The following is a 15,618-nucleotide window of genomic DNA, read 5'->3' on the forward strand; positions in this document are numbered from 1 at the left end:
ATATATCTCGGCTCCTATTGGTCGTAGAGAGGCAAATAAAAAAAGAAAATGTGCGGAATTTCGTGAGCTACAACTTTCTTAACGTTTTTGTTTTTGATAAAATTGATACTTTTTGAGTTATTGTCAAAAAATCAAATTTTTGGGCCTTTTTTGCACCCTCAGTTTTGCTACGACAATGGTACGGGGGTGGACTTTTAGTACCTTCATTACAACCCCAAAACACACCCTTTCGCGCTGGTTACAGGGTATATAGTATTATTTCCTTCAAAGGTCAAAATTTCAGCTCATTTGACTGGGCTATTTTGTGTACAAATGTCTCCTAAGAATTTTTTAATGGCACTATATTTATATACAGTGTTGCGCTTAGATAATTCAAAATTATCTAGATATAGGTAAGATAAATGACACAAAAATGTATTTTAGATAAGATGAAGATAATTTATTTTATATTAATCTAGATAAAAGATGAGATTAAAAAAATTTGTATCTAGATAATTTTTATATAAGATGATTTTGTTTTTAAGTAACTATTTGGTAGTAAAACGCGCGCGCGCGATTTAGGATACAAAAAATATATTCATTATTTTTATAAATATTTCATAAATATTTTATAAATCTTTATCCTTTTTAAATATAAAAGTTTTTCGAATATATCATCTAATAAACGGTTTCTACATGGAATTAATATTTGTTATCTGCAACTAAAAAGACGTTCTACTGGCGCTGATGATGGCAATGATGTATTATATTTTTAAAAAATTTGTTTAATGTGTGGATATAAATTCAGAATATCTAATTCTTTTGATTTGTTTTCTAAATATGAAAATACTTCATGTCGCTTTGAATGACTGATGTCAAACTGCCCAATTGTTTGTCTATATCGCGAAAAAATCATCACTATTACTACTGAAGGTTGATTGTGTTTACATAAAAATTTCTTACAATACTCTTCTACAATCTTAGATAAATTGAAAAAGATAACTTTTTTAAATCTAAGATAAGATAAAGATAGTATATATTCTCAATAATCTAGATAAAGATAAGATAAAGCCATTTCTTCATCTAGATGATTATCTAGATAATTTTATCTAGATAACGGAAAACACTGTTTATATATTGTGTAACATGTACAGAATAAATTCTAAGATAATCATTTCTAAATTATAACTATTTTATTGGTTTAATTTTATTATAGCTAGTATAGAAGATTTATATTGCTTCAATTATCAAGAAAATAAGGACACACTACCTCAGCATGCAGGATGGAATTTCTTCAATGTACAAAGTGAATTTCAACGGCAAGGAGTTCCTAACGAGGAATGGTCACTTTCGTATTTAAATACTAATTATGAGGTAAAATAATATTCATTGTATTATCATATTGCATTTTCAACGCCATTAATTAAACTATCGATTTCTTTTCAGCTTTGCGATACTTATCCTAGGTACTTATATGTTCCCAGTGCATCTACTAAAAACATTTTATTAGGCAGTGCAAAGTTTAGAAGCAGAGGGAGGCTACCAGTTTTAACGTACTTGCATTCAAATAAGGTTTGATCGAAATAATAAATTAAACATTTGAATAAAAAAAAAAAAAAAAGTTTTTCAAATAAAATAACTTTCAGGCTGCCATTTGCCGCTGCAGTCAACCACTCTCAGGATTTAGTGCACGGTGTCCTGAAGACGAAGAAATGATGCATAATATATTATGTACAAATCCTAATTCTCGGTATATGTACGTTGTCGATACAAGGCCGCGGGTAAGTATATGAATAGAATATGTAATTTCTTTTCCAATTAAATATTAGATCCAATTTTATTCCTTTTATCTTACATCTTTTTTTTCATAAAATAAGACAATCAAAGAGCTCAGTTGAATAAATCAAAAGAAACAAACATATGTCAATATGAGCCAACACAAGTTATCCGTGTGTACTTTTATACAATTTATTCGAAATGAATATTAAAACGTATATTTCCGACCTACGATTAAGGTCTTTTTCAGTATATAACTAAATATAAGCCAAACTTGATATATTAGAAAAACGATCTGTGTCTAATAAAACGCATATTTCAGGCAGTGCAGATTTAAAACATGAAATTGCGTTTTATTAGACACAGATCGTTTTTCCAATATATCAAGTATGATATACGTTTGGCTTATATTTAGTTATATACTGAAGAGGATCTTAACCATAGATCGAAACGTATATATATTGGGGGAGTATAAATTAGTTCGGTCCGTTTTCCAAAAGATGATCGCCTCCAAAGACGAGTCATTTTTTCGAGATGGAATTCGAAAATTGTCTGAGAGATGGGAAAAAGTAGTAGCCAGCGATGGACAATACTTTAATTAATCTGTTCATTCATTTTGTTTTTAAATAATGCATTTTTAAACACAAAAAACGGACCGAACTAATTTGTACACCTAATATATATATATATTAGGGTGGTCGTTATTTTGGGTTGGAAAAATTTTTGACCGCGCACAACGCTTAATCGGTTCCAAATCACTCAAAAAACATCCCAGAATTTTTGCAGATTATTTCATATTTCCTTTAAAAATAGGTAATATTAAATTCCAATCGGGAAATTTTGAATTTTTTGCAATATTAAGCATAAAACAAGCTGTGACTACGTTGAGGGTATGATGTACTACTATGATGTACTACTACTGATGTACTACATATGAAGTAATTAAATAATTGAGCTACATTCTTTTTGTATTACGGAAATTGAAATTGGAATAAATCAAATAAGACATGAAAAAATATTATCCAGACCTGTTTTTTATAAATAGAATGTTTTAAGTAAAATTTAGCACATATAACCGTCACCAGATTTCATGCAAGCTAAGGAGTGTAATTTTCACAATACTACAACTTCAGAAAGAAAAATTACTCTTGGGAAGATAAGTAGGCCAATAGATGCGGTAAAGGTAAGGAATGCGATGCTCTACAGCGCAATATCGAATAACTTTTTTTGGAAAAGTTGTAGTGAAAAAACAAAAAATATATTTCGTTTGCCAGATTTTTGTTAAAAGAAACTTCCTAAAAAAAAGTTATAACTTAGTGAAAACTTTTTTTTTTTAATTGCCCTTAGAATTTGACACGCAGAAAGTATTGAAGAACAACTGTGTTAATTGGCTATATTTTTTGTATTTTATCGTAAAAATTACAGTTACATATTCAGAAAAATAAACGATTTTTATTAAAAAAACGATGAACTTCAACCTCTTGGCGGCGTACCAAAGACTTCGAATAAAAATCTGCAAAAATTCTGGGATGTTTTTTGAGTGATTTGGAACCGATTAAGCGTTGTGCGCGGTCAAAAATTTTTCCAACCCAAAATAACGACCACCCTAATATACAGAGTGTAAAAAAATTAGACCGACAAACTTTGAGGGGAAATAGAGGACATAAAAACAAACACATTTTGTTAATAATGTTTTTCTCTACGACGCTCCGTTTTAATATTATAGGGTACAAAATAGGAATTTTATGATTTAACAAAAAACAAACACAAGTGGAAAAATTAAATTTATTTCAATTACACATATTATTTTAATCTTCAAAAAACAATTAACAAAAGAACGGAACAAAAATGCGCAAATAATTAGCTCAATTTATAATAAATGTTCAAAAATTCCTCCATTTGCTTCAATACAAAGATGACAACGTCGAAACATTGATTCTCTCACACGTTCGAAGACTGCAGGAATATTTTGAATCTGATATGCTGCAGCAGTAATTCGGGCTACTAATTCTTCTTCTGTTTCAATCGGTGTCTCATAAATGAGAGTTTTCATGTTCCCCCATAAAAAAAAGTCTAGCGAAGATTGCACGTACTGTTTTTGTCGGGCTGTTTGCCCTCAATGCTGTTTATTAATGAAGCGTGCTTCACAAGGGTATTTTGTATTTACTTTTACTTTATTTTTATATCTTTAACTTTTACAACTCTTATTGATGAAGCATTGAAACAGAATCGTTAATCCGAATTTCGACGTTGTCATTTTGGTGTTGAAACAAATGAAGGAATTTTTGAACATTTATTATAAATTGAGCTAATTATTTGCGCATTTTTGTTCCGTTTTTTTGTTAATTGTTTTTTGAAGATTAAAATAATATGTGTAATTGAAATAAATTTAATTTTTCCACTTGTGTTTTTTTTTGTTAAAATCATAAAATTCCTATTTTGCACCCTATAATATTAAAACGGAGCGTCGTAGAGAAAAACATTATTAACAAAATATGTTTGTTTTTATGTCCTCTATTTCCCCTCAAAGTTTGTCGGTCTAATTTTTTTACACCCTGTATATATATGTACACATTTTAATATTCATTTCGAATAAATTGTATAAAAAGTACACACGAATAACTTGTGTTGGCTCATATTGGCATTTTGTTTGTTTCTCCTTTTATATATCATTCTTTAGAATTGGAAACAGAAAATATTGTTATAAATATTTTCTAAACTTTTGTAGAGATAATATTTTATTTAATTGATTTTAAAAACAAAAAATGTATATTTAATTCAACAAAAAACAAATAAAGGGTAAAGAGCCAATCGTGTAACAAAGAATTCAAAATAATAAAAATATTATAACGTTTTAACGCTGATCGGGTTATCAAATACTATTATCAATATTACAGTAAACAGGGGTGGGCAGTATTTGAAATATAATGTATTTAAATACATTTTTGTATTTAAATACTTCTTTTTAGTATTTTGTATTTTAAATTTGTTATAAATACTAAATACATCAGATTCTCGGTAATGCCCGGGAATCCGGGATCAAAAGCTAAAGAGCCTGTAATGGGGGAGTTCCGATATTCACTGCCAATGCTGAAACTATACAGTATACTCAAAAAAATTATATTTAAATACAAAATACTCAAAAAATGTATTTAAATATATTTTTTTAGTATTTTGCATTTTGTATGTAAATACAATTTTTTGAATATTTTATATTTTGTATTTAAATACAATTTTTTTTAGTATTTTGCCCACACCTGATAGTATAATAAATTATAATTAAGAAACTCTATATTTGAAATCTACAAAATTTTTTTGATAACGCAGTCCTCATACTTTACTGTACTTACATACTTAACTTTTTATTACTTTGACTATTTTAATTTATGTACTCCCAACAGTAAAGGATATGAGGACTGCGTTATCGAAAAAATTTTGTAAAAAATTTCAAAAAATTTCTTAATTATAATTTACTGTAACATTGATAATGATCCGATCGTTTGTTCTAATATTTTTATTATTTTGAATCAAAGTTTCTTTGTTACACAACTGGCTCTTTGCCTTTCATTTGTTTTTTGTTATTTTATACGTATAGAGCCTTCTATTATATATTATTTTTATATTTAATTATTTCAGTGATGACAAATGCTATAAATATATAAAATAAACGACTATAGGTATTCCTAAGGATATATACAAGGTATTAAAAACGAAACTTAATTCTGTTCATTAGATTAATGCCTTTGCTAACAGAGCTGCAGGGAAAGGATATGAGAACGAAAATTTCTATGACAATATTAAATTCCATTTTTTCGGAATAGAGAATATTCATGTGATGAGAACGAGCTTAAATAAGCTTTTGGATTGTAAGTATAAAATTTTTACAGAATTTGTATATACAACATCAGTTTTCTCGTATAATTTTTATGAACATGACACTACCGCGTCTCCTGATTTCTATCTATATTTGAATTTTCAGTACAAAGATCAACCTCTATGAGTGCATTCTTAAGTGGTCTAGAAAGTAGCGGTTGGTTAAAGCATATTCGCTCTATTCTGGAAACCGCTTGGTTCATTGCACGAGCAATTTTGAACGGCGTAAGCGTAGTAGTGCATTGTAGTGATGGATGGGATCGCACTGCGCAAGTGTGCTCTCTGGCCGCATTACTATTAGATCCATTTTATAGAACCATCCAAGGTTTTCAAGTAAATAATTCAATATTAAGTTGTCCAAATTTCTGCATTTATTATTCGATTAAATTTATACAGGGTGTGTCAAAAGTATGAAAACGGTCGAATATCTCGAAAGCAAAACTTTTTTAAGGTAAATGTTTCAGACAAAAGTTGTAGGGTTTAAAAAGATCTATTCGCTGATCACATTCCCTTGACCTTGAGTGGTGTCGCCAAAGCTAGCTCGAGGATCAAGATCACGTTTATTTGTTTAAAAGGAATCCTCTATTTTTTTCATTAGATATTCTTGTAGCTTACCTCGAGAACTTTTCAAAACACTATAATAAAAGATTTTTTATTAAGTATTTTTCGAAATACGTGGCTCGAAAGTTGCAGTACATCATCGGCATTGGCGTTACTCAAGGTGGCTAAAACCTCTTGAACGTTATTCAAGGTCACGATCTTAAGAACATTTGTTAAGATCAAGATCAGTATACGTGCAACAAAGTCTACCGATAGCGGATGTTAGAGAACAAATAGTAAATCAAGTTGATCTTAATGAAAATAACAGTTACCCCTACTGAAAAAAGTCACGTCACAAAATTACACAATGAAACCACGTAATTAAAACAGGTAAATTACGTAACAGATTGTTCCAAATCAGTACATGATTGTTTTAAAATCACGTAATTTGAAAAGTCACACAATGATATGTTTTTTCTTTTTATTCCTATTATTTAATTCTTTAAAATTCGATAACTATAAAATCACATAACAGATGATATTATGTCTAATATCAAATGATTTTTCAAATTACGTGATTTTAAAAAATAAGGTAATGATTGAGAACAATCCATTATGTAATTTACTTGTTTTAATTACATGATTTCGATTTTATGTAACTTTATGATGTGATTTTTTTCAGTAGAAACAACCTCCAATGATCTTAATATTAACAAATTATTAAGGTCATGAACAACATTCAAGAGGTTTTAGCCACTGTTTTGACACTATGAGTAACGACGCCAATGCCGATGGTATATTACAACTTCTGAACCACATATCTCGAAAAATACTTAATGAAAAAATCGTTTATTATAGTGTTTTGAAAAACTCTCAAGGTAAGCTACGAGAATATCTAATGAAAAATAAGGGGTTCCATTTAAAAAAAATCAACGTGACCTTCATCTAGCCTTGGTAACGCCATTCAAGGTCAAAGAGATGCCGATCAGTGAATAGATCTTTTTAAATCCTACAACTTTTGCTTGAAACATTTTTCTCAAAAAGGCTTTGCTTTCCAGATATTCGACTGTTTCCATACTTTTGACACACCCTGTATATTCAATTTCTCTTGTGTGATTTCAAAAATTTTTTGTATAGGCTTTAATAGAAAAGGATTGGCTATCGTTTGGTCATAAATTTAGTGATCGTTGTGGCTATGTTAGTAGTGATGGTAAAGAACTCGCACCAATATTTACACAATTTATAGATGCGACATACCAACTGCTACAGCAATATCCATATAAATTTCAATTTAATGAATATTTTCTTGTAACGTTACACGATCATGTACATAGCTGTCAACACGGCACATTCATCGGAAATTCGGAGAAAGAAAGGCAAATATTAAGGTATTAATATCTTTATATTGATCTCTTTCTTTATAATAAATATAAATGAAAAAAGTTAAGATGAATATAAATTATTATTTCAGATTGTCTGAACGAACGTATTCGTTATGGGGCTACTTAGCGAATAATATGAATGAATATATAAACCCAATCTACAGATGCAATCGTTATAATAACGAAGACACTGCTGATATTCTTCAACCTAAATTGGCACCTCAATCTATCGTGTAATAAACATGTAACTTGTGCAATGATTTATATGCAATATTATTAACCGTACAGCTTGAATGTAAACTGTGTTATTTTATTTTCAGTCTTTGGAGAGGCTTGTACTTTAGATTTGAAAATGGAATACATCCTAGAGAAACGTGCGAAGACTTAATTCTGACAATCCACGATCACACAAGTTCCTTAGAAGATCATGTAAAGCTTTTGTTAAAAGTATATATCGCAATTTCAAATCAAACAGATATTATAAATTTTAATGAAAAATTGATGTTTATCGTTTATATCTGAATTTTAATTTTTTTCAACAGCGAGTAAATTCTTTGGGGCAACTTTTAAATACCAGTAACACTCAAAAGAAGGGAAAGTATAAATTTGACACTAAATTCACGAAGGAATCTTTGTCAGATAGTATAATAGAGAACACCGCAAATCACGATGAAAAAACGAGAGCTAAACTAAAAGCAAATCAATTGGAAAATGAATTAAAGACAGTTGCCTTAGAATGGAAATCGTCTCGAAATATGGAAGAATGTGGATGCTCTACCACATTCGATGCTTTTAACAAAAAGGTAATAATTGACGAGTGTACTTTGTTAAGTCGAAACGATCCATTTATTTTGATTTTCTAATGATTATTTCATTCCAGCATCATTGTTGGTCCTGTGGTGATGTACTATGCACAAGATGCATGACAGTGCATACTAAATTATCTGGACATCTGTCACAACGTGCCGTACCCACGTGCAAATCGTGCTATCAAAGTTTTAGCATATCTACCACTAGTCCTTAAACGTGCAATTATACTACTTTATATTTGTATGCACGTTTTTTTTTTTAGCAAAATAATGAAGAAGCGTAACATATATATCGCATATATCAAGCATCGTATTATTCCAATTTCATATATTTAGTTTTTCTCTATATTTCTTTGAATTTTATTTCATTCACATATCAATCAATACAAACAACGTAGTACCTGATTATAATATATATATATATGTATGTATATATATATATATATATATATATATATACATATAAAACATATGGACTTATTTCTAACTTAAATAACTCATAAACACCTTAAAGTTCGTGAATATTACTCCAAATAATTAACAACAAATCATTGACTATCAACTACTATGGTACGGTCGATAAATGTCGTTACGTTTTATGTCAATGACTTTAAAACTACTTTGTCACTTTATTCTTCAATATTTTTATAATTAGAAAAAATTATACATATAAATTACGCAAATATAGATTAAAAGTTATGGGAACACAAGCTGACTTTTTTCACATTCTGTGGATAAATGCATACCATTTGTTTGCATTATACTAAAAATGGATTTTGCCATAGTAGTTGAAAGATATAGTTTGAGTTACATCAAAAGACATAAATTGTTCACATATCTTGCACATTCACATATATTACATTCTCCTTTTTTACTGTCTCTTATTAATTTGTTTCAATGTAACATTAAATATATAACATTTAAAATGTGAATAAATCATACTATCCTTTAATGCTACAACATTAAAAAATGTTGTAGTTAAAAACACAAATATATACTATATCATTAAGGCATTGTCCATTTTAAAAGAGAACACTCCAGTGTAAATTTCAAAGAATACAGATACATCATACATCACTCAGTACACAAAAGCATATGTATAATTCGAGAACAGTTTCCTTAAATATATTAATAAGATTTCGTACATGATATCAAATGTCAATATTCTTAGAAGAGTAATTGAATATCGCATCACACATTGCAGTGACTGAATTTACTAGTGACTGGTAACCCTACTATCCACAGTGGCAAGTGTAATGTGTGGAATGTGATAGTATTATATAAATATCTTAACGCGCGCGATAATACTCTTATTAAATTTTTTTATAATTATTCTTCTTCCTATTCTTTATTTGGTTTTCTTCGTCGTGGTCCTTCATCACTAATCGGTGCAGTATCCTGCAATGATCATATGTGTGCTTTATATAACCGCGAGAACCATTTATCATTTATAAGAAAAGAAGCATTGTATATCTTGAAAAACTTGAAAACTATGAATTGCAGTTCTCAAAATGCTTCAAGATCTATTACCAACCTTATCACTTTCTATTACTTCCTCTGTTCCAGTCTCTATCTCTGTATCTCCTATTTCTTCTATAACAGGTCTTTGTTCAAACTCAGAATTTTCGTTTTCCATGGTCTCATCGATGCCTAATCCTAAGAATGACCTTTCATCTTCTTCGTCTTTAAAATCTGTTTTGTCCTAAGATATTGAAAACAATATAAGTTATATTTTGATCTCACTTAAGTATCTTACACTTATATAACAATATCAACGATAAGCAAATAGCATCAAATGCTGGATAATGACTTGTACTCTGCTTACAAAGCAACTAATATCATCACATATTTATTTTAGGGTTTCTAAATATTTGTAAAAATAAACAATTTTCTGTATAAGAACACTTGAATTATTTTAGCTTAATCAAATGTTATACCTCGGAAAAGCAGCAAAAATACATTATCAATACTACTGGTATTGCAATTAGTATTAGATACACTGCCCACATCCATGGATGGTCCGCAGTAAATTTCGCGATGCGATTCCATGTACTCCACTGTATTAAAAATAATCACATAAAATACTATACTATATATTGTAAGCATACATTGATTTTAATCATATGCTAATTTATGTATTACAATTACATTTCAAATTCACTTTTAATGTAATTAAATAACATATATAATACAATTGTAATACATATGCTAGTATCATGTTTCAAAATCTATCATATAAGTATACAAATTCTAGCAGAGGAATGAAGCTCTTATTAATCCTTGAACAATAACGAGTAGGTCTTTTCATTACTAAGGAGTCAATGAGGATTATATTTTAAAATTAATTTTACTATTACACAACTTGGTAAAATATCTAATATAAATATTATATGTTATATAAAGAAAATTTATATACATTATTAGCGTTTGTACATATAATATACTTTAATATGTTCAAGCAAATATTTTTAACATTTCGTTCAGTCTTTATCTTTCATCTATTATACCTCCTCAAAAGCTCGTTTGCACAGATACCAAATGTAAGCTACAATTGGTATTGCGCAATACAAGAAATACAATGCCCACCATCCAGGCTTATAATTCATCGCCTTCATCATTCGACCCCAAAATGAATCCTGCATAGCATAATTTGTATACTAAAGAATTATTTATCTATTTTCAAAAGTAAAGCTTCAAATTTGACAAGTTGATTAAGTTCCAGATAGATACATATATTTATATAATATTATCTTCATGTATGTCAGTATGTTGCATTTTTATAGCAAAAAGACGAGTAAAACAGGCCGATTTTTGTTCCCAAAGTGCAACAAAAGTTACATGTATTCTTACGTTTTTGGATTGTTGAATATGATAGTGATACTTTAATCCATCTAAACTCATGAAAAAATGGTACAATTATTTAATTTCTTATATTTTAATATAGTTTTATAACTTTTCTCACCGAAAATCAAAGAAAAACTTGAAAATAGAACACTTCAAAAAATCTAAATCTCACATAGCGGAATCAATATGATACATAATTTCTTCTTTAAAGAACTTTGAGTCTAATTAGATATGCAATGTACAGTTTTAAGAATGTCAAAACGATGGATTTCCATATTATCATTGAGGTTCCACCTAGATCCTACGCGTTACGGTTTTTTATATAGATCTTCGCCTGGAATCCTATTATACTATCTTTTGCATTATAATTTATGATATAGCTAAATTCATTCTTTATCATCAGAATTTGAATAAAATACATTATTTAAATGTTTACAGGAATAGATATCGAATATAAGTAACGAACATGAGCAAAACACCAAAGAATCGTTGCTGCATGAGCAACAGTCTACTACATGATTACCAACTTCACAATTACATAAATGACCCGCTATAGCTGATAGATTAAAAGCATTTTTATCTACTAATGTATATATATAAATAAAATACTTATTGATTTTAAATGACGAGAACATATTGTTGATAGAAATACATAGGAGAGGATCTAAACTAATATTCTATTTTCTTAAATTAAAATGAACGGTCTCTTAACTTCGGATTTAAAATTCAAACAGTTTGGCTTTATATGATCAGCATAAGAACTAATAGTATTTTTTAATAATTAATTGATATATGCCATATGTATAAAGTTGAAATTGATTAGCATTAAAAATAGAAAAGTTAGTTATTTCTGCAAATTCCATTTATTTAAAAGTAATTGTTTTTAGACTTTCTTTCTTTATTAATTCTGCTAAATAATTTGTTTTTTTTCCATACTCGAGCATTAGATCAAAGGTAACACTACCATTTTCTCGTTGGTGACAAAGTTTAAACGTAAAATTATAAAAAATACACAAACTATCTCAAGAAAAAAAAATCTAACGCGCATCTAAGTAGAACCTTTGTAATGATATGAAAATCCATCAATTTAATATTTTCAAAACTGCACAATCTATGCACATCTGATGAGACTTAAGATTCTTTAAATAAAAAATTATCATTTTTAATTATATCACATTGATTTCACCATGTGAAATTTAGAATGCCTGAAGTGTTCTATTTTTAAGTGTTTCTTTAATTTTCAGTGAGAATTATAAAACTATATACAAGAAATTGCAATGAAAATATCACTTTTAATAGTAATCAAATTACTATTAAAACAATTCCTTTAATGCAATTTTTGATCATTTTTCCATGGGTTTGGATGGATAAAAGTCTTACAATCGTATTCAGCAATCCAAAAAAAAAAAAACCGCAAGCATAATTTCTATTGCATTTTGACGGCAAAAATCGGTCTATTTCAGCCATCATCTTTTATTACAGGATCATAGGATATATAAGAAAAAATATTTAAAAAATCTTTAGACAAAATACTTACATTTTCCTCAGCAATTTTAACACGTCGAATCTCAAACGTATCATCCGCCCATTTTTTCGCAACTTTTTCGTCATCTGTTATAATTATATTGTCAAAATATATATCAGGAGACATTGACCACAGTTCAAAACCGATAGCACTCTATAAAACATATTTGTATGTATCATATATAAGAATTTATGTAGCTTATTAAGAAACATTCTGTTTACTACATACAATTGGTAACATTTCAAACGGATGTTCATCATTAAAGTAATCAGGATTGTGTATAAGTCTAGGTTTCCATTTTCCCTTGTAATTAGGATTGTTGATAAGTGGCGGCAACCATTTTCCTTTATATCGTGGATTTTTCTTCATTTTCTGCTTGTACGGTCCACAACCAGGAACATCCGTACATTTTGGATTTGGTACTTCCGGAGGCTCCCATTCACCATCCATCTCAACATCCCAATCATCGGGCTTAACTGAATCCGGATTTGGAATCATGGGCGGTTCATCTTCGAGCCATCCTTCTGGTATAATATCTTCCTCATCAACTATCTGTGCTGGAGCATCTTCGTCCCAGTCATCGGGCTTTTCTGCCAACGGATCGGGAATCTTTTCTCTGTCATCCCAACCCTCAGGCTGTTTATCATCAGGATCTTCTATTTCTAGAGGTGGGTTTACAGGAGGAGCAAAATCGTCCAGTAATGAACCTAAGTTTTGCATTTTACTATCTACTTTGATTTCGTACATATTATCAGGCCGTATGATCAGAGTATATAAATGCGGGTTTTTATCTTTGAAATAATCTTCCATTCGATCTTTTGATTTTTTACAGTGTTTTTCTGTTATTGTACCGTTCAATGGATTCTTATGTCTAAATATAAAATGAAGCTGAAGAAAAAAAAAAGACATCAGATATATTATAATATATATACCAAGTTATATTCAAACTAATTGTAAGACCAAATTAATAAAGTGTTCCTCTTGCATACCTTGTGATCATTGCCACATTTATCGGGCCCGAACATTATAGTATACGGTGTTTTATCTTGGAACTGTTTCAAGTCTCTATTTTTATCATCTAATGTAAGCAACTTAAGATAGGCACCGCCACATTCCTGACCCTCTTGGAAATTAACTTCATATTGTACAACTAAGGGCTTGTCTCGAAAATAAAATGGCTTATTTAATGCAGTAGAAACGGCAGCATGTCTAGCTTTGCTTTTAAGCACTAATCCTAAATCTCCATCCTCGCCATGTCTCTTAGGTTCCTCGATGGACCAAATTCCTAACAAATAATGACAAGTTAAACAAATCAATTTTATCAAATTAAATTTACATGGATAGAATATTCTAGTGGTAATTAATTGACGTCATTTTGGTTAAATATTAGGGATATGCAGGGCTAATATTTGGATAATATTGTACCAATAATTTTGCTACTAGGATACACTAATAAAAGAATATGCAAAAATTGAATATTGACCATCGTATTTAGCAATGTCTTCATCAATGTCATCCTTCTTCGCCTCTGATAATATCCATGAATTCCTAAATCTCTCCTCACTATCAAAGTTTTCCGCTAGGTGAGCAAAATCGGAAGGTTCTGGACTCTTATAAATCGGCTTTTGTATCGCATCGCTGTCTTCATCCGCACTTAATATACAACACGCACTCAGGCAAACCAACACAACACAAATTATGATTCTTGCCATTTCATATTCCTGAAATAGTGAAATATGAAAAAAAAAAACGAAATGAGAGAATACCTTCACCTAATTCATTTAAGCGTGCCTAGTGACTCAAAAACACATGGCGAAAAGAACCCAATTAACAAAAAAAAAAAAAAAAAAAAAACAAAAACGAACATTAAAACAATTTTTCAAAGCAGATTATAAAGAAATTAAAATGGTATCCCTAAAATCAATGCACTTGGAATGAGCCAGTCATGCAAAACTTAACCTCAAACTTGCATTGTAGATACACCCCCCGCAGACACTGACTATGATCGCGACGTGACACATAATTTTGCATAAATTTGTTAGTTAAATTAATCCGTATCACATATAGCGATATCAAAACAGTAAATCATGAGTTCTTTTACGTAAGAAAAATATAACGGGAGCTAGTCTTACCGGTGGTATGAGAGAAAGTTAATTAGGGAATCCTCGGACGATTGGCACGGCGAGGACGCGTTATTCAATTATTTAATAATGATAATTTAATTTATCCACGTAAGGGCAACCCTGCGATGCGCTCTGAACAGGAGCGGCGCTTCCGGAAGTTGCCGGTGTGAGATCACGTTGAGTGTGGAATAGGTCCTAATTGAATTCCTAGTACTACTCGACGGTTCTCAATTCTCATGCGTCGTCCACCCAACGATGTTCGCAGAGAGAACGGCAATATTTATAATTTCGCCAACGATTCGTTATCGTATTATGTATTTAGGCCCGAGCGGTAGGTCCCGTCGCATCGTTTCACGCAACTGCACTTTTTACACCGTTCTACACCGCTGAGGATATTTAATTGTTCGAGTTGCTTGAATCTTCCAGAATTTTCGCACTCAAAAAAATGAGATAAATATATACAGTCGGAAATTGAAAAAGGAGAAGGCGGAGATTCTGAGTTCAACAAATATAAACAATGCGAACAGATTTATGATAATACGTCAGTTTCCGTTTTACCTACACCGAGAGTGCAGCGTGCGCAGCAACGCTCGATGCGACGCGGTGCCCCGTCCCGTCGTACGAAGGCCGAGTAACGGAGTCGAATATCTAGAAGCATTCGTGCACCATGGTGTAAAAGTGTATATTCAATCGTGTTGACAAACAATACAATTTTAAATCCGTCAAAGAAAAAAATATATATATATTTGTTAAATATTAATTCTTAT

The 15,618-nt window shown here is 30.1% G+C and overlaps 2 protein-coding genes across 2 annotated transcripts in view; one reads left to right on the forward strand and one right to left on the reverse strand.

Moving 5' to 3' along the window:
* Mtmr6 (Myotubularin related protein 6) overlaps window positions 1-8,660 on the forward strand; it is an 11,131-nt gene extending 2,471 nt beyond the window's left edge. The window contains exons 4-13 of the mRNA XM_018537527.1: window positions 1,196-1,353; window positions 1,426-1,551; window positions 1,626-1,760; window positions 5,489-5,621; window positions 5,735-5,961; window positions 7,306-7,556; window positions 7,640-7,783; window positions 7,871-7,997; window positions 8,093-8,353; window positions 8,431-8,660. Of these exons, the coding sequence (XP_018393029.1) occupies window positions 1,196-1,353; window positions 1,426-1,551; window positions 1,626-1,760; window positions 5,489-5,621; window positions 5,735-5,961; window positions 7,306-7,556; window positions 7,640-7,783; window positions 7,871-7,997; window positions 8,093-8,353; window positions 8,431-8,574 (1,706 nt within the window). The 3' untranslated portion in view covers window positions 8,575-8,660. The remainder of the gene's footprint in view (window positions 1-1,195; window positions 1,354-1,425; window positions 1,552-1,625; window positions 1,761-5,488; window positions 5,622-5,734; window positions 5,962-7,305; window positions 7,557-7,639; window positions 7,784-7,870; window positions 7,998-8,092; window positions 8,354-8,430) is intronic.
* A 588-nt stretch (window positions 8,661-9,248) lies between these two features.
* LOC108772071 (calnexin) lies at window positions 9,249-14,449 on the reverse strand. The gene is made up of 7 exons (XM_018537523.1): window positions 14,212-14,449; window positions 13,718-14,013; window positions 12,957-13,616; window positions 12,741-12,881; window positions 10,297-10,416; window positions 9,894-10,061; window positions 9,249-9,757 (listed from the first exon to the last, which is right to left on the reverse strand). Exons 1-7 carry the CDS (start codon window positions 14,438-14,440, stop codon window positions 9,701-9,703), a joined length of 1,671 nt encoding a protein of 556 aa, XP_018393025.1. The 5' UTR covers window positions 14,441-14,449; the 3' UTR covers window positions 9,249-9,700.
* Window positions 14,450-15,618: the final 1,169 nt, after the last annotated feature.

Source organism: Cyphomyrmex costatus, unplaced genomic scaffold (assembly GCF_001594065.2).
Source record: "Cyphomyrmex costatus isolate MS0001 unplaced genomic scaffold, Ccosl1.0 scaffold176, whole genome shotgun sequence".
NCBI lineage: Eukaryota > Metazoa > Arthropoda > Insecta > Hymenoptera > Formicidae > Cyphomyrmex > Cyphomyrmex costatus.

Coding starts and splice junctions, on each gene's coding strand:
- LOC108772071 (XM_018537523.1), bottom strand. CDS start 14,440: ATGGCAAGAATCATAATTTGTGTTGTGTTGGTTTGCCTGAGTGCGTGT. Junction 14,014..14,211: donor AGACATTGCTAAATACGATG/GTCAATATTCAA, acceptor ATTATTTGTTAG/GAATTTGGTCCATCGAGGAA. Junction 9,758..9,893: donor AAGTAATAGAAAGTGATAAG/GTTGGTAATAGA, acceptor TGATCATTGCAG/GATACTGCACCGATTAGTGA.